The sequence below is a fragment of the Desmodus rotundus genome, chromosome 2 (assembly GCF_022682495.2).
Source record: "Desmodus rotundus isolate HL8 chromosome 2, HLdesRot8A.1, whole genome shotgun sequence".
Taxonomy (NCBI): Eukaryota; Metazoa; Chordata; class Mammalia; order Chiroptera; family Phyllostomidae; genus Desmodus; species Desmodus rotundus.
The window spans coordinates 97,366,043-97,381,813 of record NC_071388.1 but is presented as its reverse complement, the minus strand read 5'-3'; the positions used below and the strand labels follow the sequence as shown (position 1 = coordinate 97,381,813).

Genomic DNA, 15,771 nt, shown 5'->3' with positions numbered 1-15,771 from the left:
TTCATAGAGTAAGAACATGACAAAATAAAGAAATAATAATTAAAAGAGGCATACTTACCCAAATGATCACAGAATATTGAGTATGTGTTATTGGACAGATGGCTTAACCTATGTGGCACAGTTATTTTATATGAAAAATGGAAATAATAGACCTATTACATAAGGATTAAATGAAATAGTACATGCAAAGCATTTAGGATAGTGCTTGTCAAATGATCAGTTGTTTTTCTTGTTATTGTTATTGCTGTCTTTCTAGTGTGGCAAGCCTCTCAATTATCCTATAACAGGGTCAAACCAAAAAAAGCTATAAAACTGCATATTTCATTTTTTATCTTGACTTTTCAAAAAATAAAGTGAAGAGAATGGAGATAGAGTAGATCTTTCTGATGAATGAATATAGTAAAATGATACCTTAACCTCATTTTAACCCTTAAACATTTTTAGCAAAGAAAAAATTCTTTCTAACTGATTCTTGCTGACCTAGACATCAGTGTCTTGACACAGGTTAATAAGGTCTCCCCTTTAGTAAATTAATGTCTATGAATTCAGTTTCTTATGGGGACTTACTTTCTTAGTGGCAGAGAATTAAACTCTTAGAACTCTTAGAGTAAGCTTTAGAACTTGGAGTTCGACTCTGTGAACAGTGGTACAATATTAGAATTATGAAGCTTTTAGAAAGTTATGTGGATACCTTCTAACTTTGGTGGCAAAATAATGACCTAATTAAAGATCTTATCTGTACATTTTATATCATGCTTCCTTTTAAAGAAGGCTTAAACTATTTCAGCTTTAGTTCAGTATAATGGTAAGGATGTACTGAAATTCAACTGTCTCTGTTTTTCATCATTCCTGTGTGAAGGAAAGTAGATTTCATGTTAACTTTAATTAAGTCTTAACATTAACCTCTAAATATGGTGCCTGATGATAATGCTTTATGTCACCTTTAATTGTCATTTTTGTTTTTTGTTTTTGTTTTTACCAAGTCACTAGTATCTTTGGTTTGAATCATTTCAAAAAGTCTTTTCATGGTGTATGTAACTTTGAGGTAGAGATCAGAAGGTGAATAGTCAGAAAAATTTAAAGTGAACCAGAACATGGACCTTGGAGTAAACAGAAGATTTAAGATACACAATTGACCCTTTAATGCAGGGGTAAAAGGTAACAGTGACCCCCCCCACACACAACCCAAGATAAAAATTTACCTCTAACTTTTGACACCCTCCCCCCCCCGAACTTAACTACTATAGCCTACTGTTGACTGGAAGCCTCACTGATAACATAAATAGTTGATTAATACATATTTTGTATGTTATATGTTTTATATACTGTATTTCAACAAAGTAAGCTAGAGAAAAGAAAATGTTAATAAGAAAATTATAAGGAAAATAAATTACAGTACTATACTATATTGATACTGTAAGTTTAAGATTTATCATCTGATAAATCATCTTTCAGTACCTATATCATTATTGTATGATCCAAACATTAAGTATTATGTATATTACTAACACTAGACATAAAAATTGAAAATATTATGTGAAAAAGAAATTCAGTGTATTTACAGTTATAACAATTCATGCATTGATAACAAAGAAGCAGCAATGTGATAGCTTTATGGTAGCCTGGTGTAATCGATGCAATTGCTTCACAGTAGTGAGGAACTCTCCAAAAGATTGTCCAATATATTGTTGAAGAAATCCACATATAAGTGGGCCTATGCAGTTCAAACCCATGTTGTTAAAGAGTCATCTCTACTCACTTTCTTCATAAAGTCCATCTCCTCCCCAGTAAAGAGTCTCATTCTTTCTTCCATGCAGACCCAGTTTCTTGTTGCTTTTCTCTTAATACAATTGAAATATTCTTTTAAGTTGATGTCAGTGGTCAGCTAGGATCTGTTTTTAAATGACACTTTAAAGTCTATTTCTGAAGTGTGTAAGTGTAATGATTCTGTTAACAGGGTTACTGATATCTGGATTGATCACTGATTATAGATTTTCTCAGTTCACGTAGAATTTTTCCATGCCTCTGTCTCAGTAACCTTTGGGACTGACATCTAGGAAAATTGTTATTCTGAAGATGAAACTGAAGTACTTTTACAAAATGATAACTTAAAGTGAATACTTGTCTTTTAGTCTATACTTTGTTACTTATTAGTCACATCATTTGGAAGACCTCTGGGCGTTTTATCTGTTTGGGGAAAAATGTTAGCAGGTTTGTTGTACAATGTTACTAAAATAAAAAATTGCAAAGCACATTATAAATAAAACATCCTTTTTAAGTTATTGAAGGATGGAATAAATATAATACATGATTGAAACTTTAATTAGCTAATTAGTATAGAAATGACATGAGACATTAAAGGAAGATTGAGTGCTAATAATTCCCAGCATTTTACCTATTCTGTTCTGAAAATCTGTTACTTTATTTCCTGCTTAAGGATTTTTAATTATTTGGGATAGAAAGTATTCAATTAATTTTTACTATTTATTCCAGTTGTATATGTATCAGCTGTTTCGAAGTTTAGCCTATATTCATTCCTTTGGAATCTGCCATCGGGATATTAAACCACAGAACCTCTTGTTGGACCCTGATACGGCTGTCTTAAAACTCTGTGACTTTGGAAGGTAAGCTAGCTCGCTTTTCTTCTCCCTTAACTCCTCTCCTACCTTACCCTTTCACCCATATGCTTTTTTAAAAATATATTTCCTTTATGATGACAGCCTAAAAATACTGTAGTCATCATTCAGGGAATATAAAATGGTGCAGCTTCTTGAGAGGGTAGTTTTGGTAAATTTTGTCAGAATTATAAATGTATATAGTCTGTCATCAAGCAATTTAACTCCTGGGAATTATTCCCTTAAAAATACACATTTACAAAATAGTATATGTATAGCGATTTTTATCATAGCATTGTTTATAAATAAATGTCTCTCAGTAAAATGACCAGATAAATTATGGCATGAGGAGGCTCTCTCTGAATTGAAAAGGAATGATCTATAAGAAATTCTAAATTGGCAACTTCCGGCCAAGATGGAGGCATAGGTAGACACACTGTGCTTCCTCACACCAAAAAGAAGGACCAAAAGAAGGACAACAACAATTTAAAAACAAAAAAGCAGCCAGAACTGACAGAAAATCAACTGTATGGAAGTCCAACAACCAAGGAGATAAAAAAGAAACATTCATTCAGACCCGGTCAGAGGGGCAGAGACGGGCAGCTGCGGTGGAGAGGACGTGCGGCAAGGCGGCAGCTGGCGGACCCAGCGAGGTGGCGGATTATGGAATGGGGCAGGCCAGGCTGCAGCTGGCAGATCCCAAGGCCCCACATTCGCTCATAGGGAGGAACAGTGGGGGAACGAAAGAGACTGCGTAACCCAGGGCTCCAGTGTGGGGAAATAAAGCCTCAAACCCCTGCTTGAAAACACCCGTGGGAGTTGAGGCGGCTGTGGGAGAAACTCTCAGCCTCACTGTTGGAGAGACCCACAGAGGCCTAGAGTGTACACAAACTTACCCACTCAGGAATCAGCACCAGAAGGACCCAAATTGATTGTGGGTAGCAGAGGGAGTGACTGAAATCCAGCAGAAAGTGGAGCAAGCGCCACTGCTCCCTCTCTGCCCCTCCCCCACATACAGCATCACAGGGCAGCGACCAGTGTTACCCCACCCAGGGGAACACCTAAAGCTCCGCCCCTTTAAGTAACAGGCACTCCAAGACCAAAAAAAAAAAAAAAAAAAAACGGCCCAAATGACAGAACACTTCAAAGCTCCAGAAATAATTCAACTAAGCAGCAAACACATAGCCAACCTATCAGATGCACGGTTCAAAACGTTGGTAATAAGGACGCTCACAGAATTGGTTGAATTTGGTCGAAAACTAGATGAAAAAATGAAGGCTATGGTAAGAGAGACAAAGGAAAATGTACAGGGAACCAATAGTGATGCAAAGGAAACTGGGACTCAAATCAACGGTGTGGACCAGAAGGAAGAAAGAAACATCCAACCAGAAAAGAAGAAGCAACAAGAATTCGGAAAAATGAGGAGAGGATTAGGAACCTCCAGGACATCTTGAAACGTTATAGGGGTTTCAAACAACATCCGAATTATAGGGGTGCCAGAAGGAGAAGAGGAAGAACAAAAAATTAAAAACTTATTTGAACAAATAATGAAGGAGAACTTCCCTAATCTGGAAAAGGAAATAGACTTCCAGGAAGTCCAGGAAGCTCAGAGAGTCCCAAAGAAGCTGGACCCAAGGAGGAACACACCAAGGCACATCATAATTACATTCCCCAAGATGAAACAGAAGGAGAGAATCTTAGAAGCAGCAAGAGAAAAGGACACAGTTACCTACAAAGGAGTTCCCATAAGACTGTCAGATGATTTCTCAAAAGAGACCTTACAGGCAAGAAGGGGCTGGCAAGAAGTATTCCAAATCATGAAAGGCAAGGGACTACATCCAAGATTACTGTATCCAGCAAAGCTTTCATTTAGAATGGAAAGGCAAATAAAGTGCTTCTCAGATAAGGTCAAGTTAAAGAAGTTCATCATCACCAAGCCCTTACTATATGAAATGTTAAAGGGACTTATCTAAGAAAAAGAAGATAAAAAATAGGAACAGTAAAAATGACAGCAAACTCACAGTTATTAACAACCACACCTAAAACAAAAGCAAAAGCAAACTAAGCAAACAACTAGAACAGGAATGGAACCACAGAAATGATCACATGAAGGGTTATCAATAGGGGAGCAGGAGTGGGAGAGTGGGGGAAAAGGTACAGAGAATAAGTAGCATAAATGATAGGTGTAAAATAGACAGGGGGAGGGTAAGAAAGTATAGGAAATGTAGAAGCCAAAGAACTTATAAGTATGACCCATGGACATGAACTATAGGGGGGAATGTGGGAGGGAAAGGGTGTGCAGGATGGAGTGGAGTGAGGGGGGGGATGGGACAACTGTAATAGCATAATCAATAAATTATTTTTTAAAAAGTTACTTTGTTTTAATATATTTAGATTATGGATTTCACTTGTATATTAATAGCTCTGATTTAAAAGTTGGCTTTTTTTGTTTTTAACAGTTGGTTTGTACAGGTAGAGTTTGGGATATACTTTAGCTCCTTAGTGCCAGGTTGATGATGACTTGAACAAAACAGTATGACACTCTTGTTACTAATTCTTGTTTTGTCTTGTTTTTTATTGTTGTTCAAGTACAGTTGTCTCCATTTCCCTTCCCCTCCTCCCCCCACCCCAGCCATCCCCACCTCCCACTGTAGATCCTACCCTCTTTGGTCTTGTTCATGTGTCCTTCATAGATGTTCCTGAAAACTCCTCCCCCTTCCCCTCCTTTGTCCTCTCCCTTCTCCCCTTTGGTTACTGTCAGTTTCTTCTTAATTTCACTATCTCTGGTTATATTTTGCTTGCTTGTTTGTTTTGTTGATTAATTCTTTACTAGATGAAATAAGGCCTGGAACTAGGTGATGGGCTAGTTGGGCTTTCTTAAGACAAAAAAAGACTACTGTATTAGATGTTCTCAACCTCAAAGGGCAGGAAGTTACAGCCGGCCTCACCTGAAGAGAAAGAAGGTAATTCCACCAAGTAGTGAAGAAATCTATAGGCTGCCCTAGCCCATGTGTCTCAGTTGGAGCATCATCCTGTAAACCGAAAGGTAGTGGGTTTAATCCTGGTGAGGGTACATACCTAGGTTGTGGTTTGGTCTCTGGTCAGGGCACATGCAAGAAGCAACCAATCAGTGTTTCTCTCTCACATCAATGTTTCTCTTCCTCCCTTCCCCTCTCTCTAAAATCAGTAAGCATGTCCTTGGGTGAGGATTAAAAAAAATCTACAGGCTATGGAGTTTCCATTATTATCTTCTTTATCTTCTAGTAAATTTTTGACTATATAATTAGAATCTGTCTTGCCAGTTAAAAAAAAAATTCTTCATAAGGTAGAAAGGTCTTGGCAGTTAATGCTGAAAAGTGTCATAATTTTCATGCAGCCTAAAACCAAGGATTATAATATATATTAATTTATAAAATGGTTGCTGTATATCGGTACTTTTGGAGAATGTCAAAAAATATACTTCCTCCCACCTCCAGAACTTGTGATGAAGGAAGAATAGGTTAAAGGTCAGAGTTATCATTGACCAGAAATAAATGAAAGAAAAAGAAAGCCCAAACTTTGAAACCTTTGTGACCACTTTCATCTATCCGTACTCTGATTTTCCTGTACCTTTATCTCAAAATTTTCTTACCTTTTCTTGTTGCTCAGTTTAATTTTGTTTGTATTCATTTCCTGTATTTGTCTTTGTAATTACTGCATACTAAAGTAGTTAGCTTCTACAGTAGTTTATTTCAGCATGTCTTCAAGTTATCTTGGGGGATATCACAAAAGAAACTAATTTTATTTTACTTTAATGTTGTACATTGCACAAAGTTTTGGAAGGAAAATTGGATTAAGAAAATGTAATTAAATTCAGGACAATAGTTAGAATTTGTAGGCTATGAATAATCTCTGCCCTAAAGGAGTGAGCCTTTCTTTTTTATTGGGTATTGGATGTTCGAACAGTTTATAAATTGACTAAAATGTTAGAAAAATAGATTGGGTCTGTAAATCTTGGGGATATTCCGAGTCAGAAGTCAAATTATAAAAGAGTGGCCAGTTTCTTACCCTTAAAAAAAATTGGGTAAAAAGTATTCATTCTTATATTATATCCTATAACTATGCTTTTTGGTGAGGACAACTACCTCTTACTTTTCTGCCCTTTCTTTGAATTTTAGAGGTGGAATTTAGGGAACAGAGGATCAGGACAAATTCAGCATATATCCTTCTATGACTTTTTATCTCTTTTCCTTAGGCAACACTTGACAGATGAAGTCTTTAAAAATTACTGTTATTTTTAAAATTAATGTCATGCTAAAATTATTTCTTTTTCAGAGATAGTTATGATTCATATTTCCTTTTTCATATGTTGTATGAATGGAATTACATGAATCTCAGACAAGCATTTAATTTTGTGAGCAGTTTAGGTTCTTTGAAGGTTTAGATTTAGTTTTAAATTTTTCTGTTCTTTGTTTTTGTTAGTGCAAAGCAGCTGGTCCGAGGAGAACCCAATGTTTCGTATATCTGTTCTCGGTACTATAGGGCACCAGAGTTGATCTTTGGAGCCACTGATTATACCTCTAGTATAGGTAAGTACTGATTCTGAATATAATGGATTGTAACTGTTAATTGAATCTTGTTTTTAGTAATTTAGTATTACTAATCTGTACTTTCACTTAAATATTATAAAGATGGGTATACCTTAAAATGTTTTTTCCTTAAAGATTAATATGTAAAAATAGGTACAGTATTTTAAATTTTACATTTTAGAATTCAAAATATATTTACCATTCTACTGTTAGGTTTCTTGGATTTTTCAAATAAATAATAAAGTTATTTCTTTATGACTGCATGATTTCTTTATGATTACATCTGTTTTTAACTTAAACTTTCAAGTAAATAATAAGTATACCTTCCTTTTCTCTTTTTAAAAATTCCCCTGAAATACTCACTTCTGAGCTTTATCAACAGTTGGGGGATTTGCATTCATTGAGTTTCTGAGGAGGAGCACTAGGATGACAATATTGTTGACATTCCCACTATGCTGTCTCAATTAGTTTTTTAATTTTAATTCAGATCTTTAAAAATATTCTGACTTTTTAGAAGTCTTTATGAAAGATCGTTAGTGACAGAAAGGGTTAAATAGAGACACTTTGCTTCAGTAACTGACTTCCTCTTCTACCCCACTTTTGTCCAGTACTAGGAGTGAACATAAGAGTATGATAAGCTGGATGTGAACAGGAAGTTAAGAAAGGAGGTGCAACTTTAGGCTAGGTGCAGATGGAGGTCAAAATTACTTTATTGTTATAAATTGTTCTTGAAGATAATTCCTTAGTCCAAAAACAGAAACAAAAGCATACAAATACCAAGCAAACAAACAACAAAAAACCAAAATCTCAGTAACAGAAAACTAAGAAAAACCAGAACTTGGATGATTTTTGTCTTTTGATGTAAGTAGAAATTTTCTGATATTAACAAAGACCACTAAACAGAAATACACTACCAATTTTATAATGCCAAGGGGCCAGCAGTTTTACCCACCATTTCTTTTGCACCATCAGTGCAAATGTGAACACAGCGAAAGGCTGGTAACATCTTAGTACTCATATGAAAATAGACTTTGCCCTTCAGGAACTCTAAAAAGGTCCAGAGGGGATAGGGCCCTATAGACCACACTTGAGACCTGTGCCACCGAAAGACAGAGAGTATAATTGTGTGTTTGTATGGTGTGTGTAATGCTCAAAGTTTCATCATGGCTACATTATATGACATGTTAAGGGACACATTAGAAATGATGAAAAGGATACTTGGTTGGAGCAAAACTAGATGAGTGCTGGGTTTATTACTACTTAGCTATGCTGTATAGTGGAGATTACTAACAGTTCTGCCTGCGGTTCTGATGGCTGTGCAATGTAAGTTAGTATGTGCTCTTTGTGATATTTGTTAATTTGACTCTCCCTAAGAGCAAGTTGCAGCCCTTTATCTTTGGAGATGTCATTGGATTTTCCAGCTGGTTTATATTCAGATATATGCTACTGATCATCTGCATACTGGTTACTGGGATGAGTTGTACCTGAGTAAATACAGTTAGCTTCCTTTTTTTTTTTTTTAATTTCCAGTTTCATTTATTTTTTTTAATTTGATTGTTTATTGTTGTTCATGTACAGTTGTCTCCATTTCCCCTCCCCCCTTCCCCCCACCCCAGCCATCCCCACTTCCCACCCTTGATCCTACCCCTCTTTGATTTTGTCCATATGTCCTTCATATGTGTTCCTGAAAACCCTTCCCCCTTTTCCACCCATTATCCCCTCCCACCTCCCCTCTAGTTACTGTCAGTTTTTGATTTCACTGTCTCTGGTTATATTTTGCTTGCTTGTTTGTTTTGTTGCTTAGGTTCCACTTATAGGTGAGAATAGCTTCTTTAAAAAAGTTATGACCACATCATCTGACACACTAAGGCAGGGGTGTCTAAACTCATTTTCACCGGGGTCCATGTCAGCCTCCCGGTTGCCTTCAAAGGGCCTAATGTAATTTTAGGACTGTATAAATGTAACTACTCCTTAACAGTTAAGTGAGAGCTCGGTACTACCGCTGGGTAGAAACAAGGTGCCAGGCCAGATAAAACAAGATGGAGGGCTGGATTTGGCCCATGGGCCTTGTATTTGCCACCCGTGGATTAAGGAATGTTTATATAAACCTTTGAACCTTGGAAGAGTATATTACTTCTGTGTACGTTCATGTGCCTACCAGTTCTTTGGAATCTTCTCACAGAAAAGATAGTATAGCCTGTTCTCTTTATTAGGAACCAGTTCTCTGGATGTTTTGAGTACCTGTTTTTCCAGCGCCCTTCTTGCATGGCTAAAGCCAGAGTCTCACTTCTTGACTTTACAGGCTTAGGACTCACCATGTGCCATTGATTTAACTTTCGGGCCTTTTCAACCCTAACAAGTCTAGATTTGGCCTCCCTTTTCATACTTGGGACACTTGCCCCTTAACACTCTGGAATATCTGTAAACAGACAAAAACAAAAGTTTTTAGAAGTGTACTAATAAGGTACATTTTAGAAATTTAAACAATGATGTTTGAAGTGAAAGAGTTGCTCGTCGGTTCTGGCTAGATGATTGTCATATTTGGATAAAACCACAGCTCTAAGACTTAAAATGGCTCTGATTATATTGTATTACTAAAAAATGGTAGACTGAGACAAATAACTTGTTTAAGATAAGGAATGGAGCTTACAGACCCTTGAAGAAACAGTTAGTTATTCTATAATGATAGGCAATGATTCAAGATAGTGGTATCTTGATTGGGAACTGAAAGTGGGATCCAGGCCTACCTTTACTATTCAGTAGCTATACCTTGCACAAATCACTGAACTTTGTTGTGCCTTAATTTCCTTACATGTGAAGGAAGTTTGTTAAACTAGATGGTCTTGAAACATTGCTTTTACCATGAATTAAAGTATGAAACAGAATACTAGTTTGGTTTAAACTCCAAACAACCAGAAAATTCAGTGTGCCGAAGCACTTATTTTCTTGTGTCTTCTGTTTAGTTCTGTTAGGAGAATATCATTCATTTGTCCTATGAAGTAAGTAAGAACAGGAGAGATTTTGGTGTCTGCCAAAAAGTGAATGATAAATTTCTTGGTTTTAAATTTGCCTGAGTTAAAATGTATTGAAGACCACTAGTATAATTGTCACCTGAATCTTTTGATTTACTCTTCTGTGGCAACCACTAAGCAATAGTACTCCTTACTGTTAAAACATTAACATTAATACTCTTTGAATAGTAATAGTAGTCCTTGAATCCTGCCTAAGAGTTTCCCATAATTACACATTTTTAAATGAAAGTGTAATTAATTATTACCCTGCAATTTCTAGCCTTGTTTTCTGAGATGAATTATTCTGTATTATAAAGGAAAGAAGTGAGTGCATATTACCTTTTATCTAACTAAGCTAGGTAAAGGATATTTTTAAACCTAGATCAAAATAAAACATTTATATTAATAAGGAGATACATTTTTCTAATTGATTAAGAGTTAGATTACTATAGGCTTTGAGTAAAGTGAAGATTTCCTAGCAGGTTTTCATATTTGCTTCATTTAACAATTATCCAATACATCAAGGAGGGCTTTTTTGGTCTGTTTGCAAAATAAGTGTCTCGGTTGTCATTACTTGGAACTGTATAAAATCAACTTAAAGTTCTTAAATGAATTTTGTGTTATTTTTCTTGGTTAGTAAAAAGTAGTCGCTGGAGTAGGGATTCCAGTCCGTCTTCATAGCCCATCAGACCTCTTAAATTATTTGTTGTCCCCATGCCATTTACTGTTTTCCTTCCCTGCTCTACTGGTAGATGGGAAAGCCCAGCAGTGATTTATGTCCATCTCTGTAACGCACTCGATTGTTGGTTCATACAAAATCCAGCAATCTCAGACATCCAGAAACTGAAAATTAACTTTTCCTTGCAGGTAGACTTAATGGTGGGCTATAAATACAGTGACCATGTAATTCATCTTCCCATTTGGTAATACTTTTAAAAGAGAAAGTAAATGCTATCAGTAATTATTCCAGGCCAATAGATTTAAACCAGGACTCTTTGGGGTAAGCCAGAATATATGCTTTAAATTATTATTAATTAAATTTTTAAGGTTTTTTCCTCAAGAATTGAGGTTTTCCACTTTAACTTAAAAGTAATTATTTTTCATTTGTGAAATAAAGTATATTCTTCTGTCTTTACATTAAAAATGGTAATACAGTTAAGCACATTTTTTCTGTCAATGTTACAACATAAAAATCAACCATTTGAAGTCCTAAAATTTTTTTCTCGGAATTTTCATTGGCTTAAAACTGTGTTTAAGACATTCAATCCTAAATTGTTGCTACTCTGCTAATATGAAGAGATTGTGTTATTTTTCCTTATTTTTAAGTATGATAAGTAGTAAATCATGCCTATGTTTTGCTACTATAATTCCCTGTCTTGATTGTTGAAGACTTGAACACTTAATATTTGGTAATAAATAGACTTTACCTTTTATTGGAGTATTATTATTATTTACCTTTTATTGGAGTATTATTATTGGCTTTGATTCCTCTTTAGTAAGTTTAACACTTAATTTTAAAATGTATTAGGGCTGCCCTGGCCTGTGTGGCTCAGTTGGTTGGCATGTTGCCTCATATACCAAAAGATTGGGGGTTTGATCCCTCGTTGGGGCACATATGGGAGGCAACCAGTGGATGGCTCTCTTTCTCTCTCCCCCCCTCTCTCTTTCCCTCTTTCTCTCCCCCTCACCCCCTTCCTCTCTAGAATCAATAAACATTTTTAAAAATTAAAAATAAAATGCATTAGGGTCCTCTCTGGTTGGCTCAGTTGGTTGGAGCATCATCCCATACACGAAAAGGGTGTGGGGTCAGGGCACACACCTAGGTTGCCAGTTCAATCCCTGGTCGGGGCATATACGGGAGGCAACCATTCGATCTTTCTTTCTGTCTCTCCCTCCTCCCCCATTCTCCCCCCAACCTCCTCACACCAAAATCAATAAAAATAGATCCTTGGGTGAGGATTTGAAAAAAATTAAAATTCCTTAGGAATCATTTGATTTCTTTCTCTGTCCTAGATTGTGCAGTCTTTTTCGTGTGATATTTATTCTCTGATCAAAGTAAAATTAGAAAATGTATACAAACATTTTTCAACTTAACTTAAGCTACACATATTAATAAGCATTTGTTTTCTTTTCAGATGTATGGTCTGCAGGCTGTGTGCTGGCTGAGCTATTGCTAGGACAACCAATATTTCCAGGGGACAGTGGTGTGGATCAGTTGGTGGAAATAATCAAGGTGAGGTTTAATTGGAATTTTGAACTGCAAGGAATTTTGTTACTATCATACACATACCCATGAAAAACTTTAAAAATGGAGAAGGTGAGCCAAGGTCACATAGCAAGTTCATCTACAGAGGAAGTGTAAGAACACAGCCTTTTAAGTTCTAATTGAGTTATTCTTCTGTTTTTATGATCCTAGAAAAGACATTTTTGTATATCTGATGTAAAAAAGGGATATATCAGTTATTTGAATAACTAAAAGCGGTATGATCACTAAAATGTACATAAAGTGAATAAAAGCACAAGCTATGTCTGTCTTTTTCTATGTACTCTCTGCTCCTAGTACATTGCTGAGCACATAGGAGATACTTGTATTTATTCAATATATAAATGCTTGCAAAATGGATGAGTAAAATCTACATGTATGAGTAGGCCACTGATAAAAGCAAAATTTTGACTCAGGTTTAATATAATTTTAGTTATTAAGTAGGTCTCTTGATACTTTTATTAACAATACCAGATGCAAAATATTATCTTGGAATTAATATTGTCTCTTAAGAACAGCTAAGTGTGAGATTATAATTGTGATTTTAAATGTAATTTCTGAAAGGTCTTAATATTTGAGCTCTTACAGAATTTCCCACCTTTTTAAAAAAAAAAATCTAAAATCTATATATTTAGACCACTAGATTGGTTCATTCCAAGGTTACAGTGTGGCTAAAGCAGCAACACCTAGTATCTTTTGGACTTTATTTCTTTTTTTTTTTAATTTTAAAGATTTTATTTATTTATTTTTAGAAAGAGGGGAAGGGAAGGAGAACGTGAGGGAGAGTGGTTACCTCTTGTGTTCCCCCTACTGGAGACCTGGCCTGCAGTCCAGATATGTGCCCAGACTGTGAATCCAACCAGTGACCCTTTGGTTCACAGGCTGGCACTCAATCCACTGAGCCATACCAGCCAGGTGAACTTTATTCTTGATTTTCCAAATGTTTCATAGAAGTGAAAAATTAAAAATCTTGTTAGAGGTTATATAGTCCAGTCCTCTTCATGCAATGCATGTACCTTCTTAGTTACATTCCTAAAAGATGGTTTTCCAGTGTTTTCTTGAATGCTTCCAGGCATTTGATTGCTACTTTGGGATGCAGTCAGTTCTGCGTCTGCACAGCTTGAATTTACTTCTGTTCTATAGAGCCATTACTCCTTGGTAGCTTTTACCAGTTGTACACAGGACTGTGTTTAAGTTACTTTAAAATCCTTGCCCTTCAATCTATAAAAATGTTACTTTTGATCAAGATGATTTTCTTAGATATCAGTGTATGCAAGTGTAGTTGAAAAAAATCAGTGTATATTCAAGAATCTTCTTTGCTATTCATGTAATTTCTTGTGGTTTGCACCTGAGACCACTGTGGTATTCGCAGTCCTTTTTTTTCTTTTTTTCTTTTTTTGGTGTGTTGTGGGGTGGTTTTTTTTGTTTTTTGGTGGTGGGGGGGGTGTTGGTAACCATCCTTTAATTTCAAATTGAACCTTTAAACTTTGTTAGACATATCTACTTCCTTCCTGATTCCCAATTACAGTCAGATCTAAAATAAAATATTTTGATATTTTTATTTCATAAAAACCTGTGTATTCTTCATTATTAAAATTAATATTCTCATACAAGAATTGGCCAAATTTTTCTGTAAAGAGCTCAATAAAATATTTTGGGCTGGTGGGATAAAATGCAAATCCTAGAGATATATAACAAAAGAGAAAATCTCCACAGATTTCTTAATTGATGAAATTCAAAATATAATAATAACTAAGTACAATTTTGTTGTGAGACAGTCTACTAACTAGTAGAATAGAGTTCTTTTGAGGGCTCTAACATTTAATTGGGATTAAAGTTAGTGTTCACTGACATCAAACTGATTGCAAATGATTATCTGTAAAGTCAATTCTGAGTTCATGGGTCCTACAAAAACAGTGATCAGGGCATAGTTTCCTGACCTCTGCTCTAGTGCATTTAGCATTTCTTCTCTCCCTAGGCTTTCATTTGATGAACTCCCAGTGCAGTTCTCTGGGCATATTGCCATTCTTTTGTCATAAATGTTTAGCTTATTAGAATTGTGTTATTTCTCTATTCATTAAAGTTAAGAATTGCCATTAATTTTAATCAATTAATACATAATAGAAATGAAATTGCTCAGGAAGCTAAGTGCCCATCTGTGATAAATTGACATCTGGTGCTTGCCATCCTGTCTATTAAACCTTTATGTCCAGAGCTTTTCACTACTTTCTGTCCAGTCCTAGTAATTTAGTTTTTTAGCTAATACTGGTTTGTGCTTATTTAATAGATTTTAGTAGAAACCGTCAGTTGGTTATTGATGATTCGAGACTTTATTTTCATTTAGGGTTTATTTGTTGCGGGTTTGTTCATGATAATTGGTAACAGTAGGCCAACTCTAAAACAAAACACTCTTTTTTATTTATGTGTTTTCTTGTCATGTGTTTATACGTAAGGAATGTAATCATCACCCTACTATAGTTCCAAGTCACTGTCTAAATATTTTGAAAGTGATGTGAGGTGATGGAATTAGCACCCCAGGACACTTTGGAATAACCAACTTCTTGGTCCCTTTTATAGTCCTAAGCATGGCTCCCTAGGATAGATGAAATATCGATTCTGGTTTACCATCCATTTGGTGACCTGAAGCTATACATTACATTGAGGTTAATAGACATTGTGTTGTGGGGAGTGTGTGTGTGTCTGTCTGTCTGTATTGCATGGAGATCAGTAAACATCATAGGGGTTGTATGTGTATGTACCTTTAATATAGCTCTAAATCTTGTTGATTCTGTATATCTGCTCTTTAAATATTGAGTATCTATGATGGTCCATGGAAAGAAAATTCATAACTAATTCTGATTTAACTGTTCTAGCTTTCCTGGTTTAAGTCATAAGTCAGAAAAGAGAAATTGCGCAAGTTAGTTTTCAGAGTTAAATGTTACTAGACATTTTGTTTTTTAAACATACTGTCATTACTTCTAGCCAGGACTTCAAGAATTGATTTGATTTTTTTCCATGAAAGGTGGCCTCATAGGTCCCCAATTCAATACTTAATTGTTTTGAAATAATAATCATGAGTAACTAGGGGATCCACGTTAATCTGGGGTTTTTTCTGCTTTCTTTTCCTTTCTCCTTTGAAAACCTCATGGGGATTCCTGTGAAATATCTGGGGGTAGCTACTACCTCCACCCCACTAAAATAGATACTCTTCTCTATAAATTGAGTTTATGCAAAAAAAATGAACAGTCATATAGCAAACTTAATGAATTTTATGTGTGGAAGACTTGCCTTATTATAAAAACTTTCTGAGGGTG

At 35.5% G+C, this 15,771-nt stretch overlaps 1 protein-coding gene across 2 annotated transcripts in view; it reads left to right on the top strand.

Annotated features, from left to right (window-relative positions):
• GSK3B (glycogen synthase kinase 3 beta) overlaps positions 1–15,771 on the top strand; it is a 201,190-nt gene that overhangs the window by 133,830 nt on the left and 51,589 nt on the right. For both annotated transcript variants that reach the window (XM_024578021.4, XM_024578020.4), the window contains exons 5-7: positions 2,494–2,624; positions 7,077–7,183; positions 12,330–12,427. In XM_024578021.4, coding sequence (XP_024433789.1) covers positions 2,494–2,624; positions 7,077–7,183; positions 12,330–12,427 — 336 coding nt within the window. The remainder of the gene's footprint in view (positions 1–2,493; positions 2,625–7,076; positions 7,184–12,329; positions 12,428–15,771) is intronic.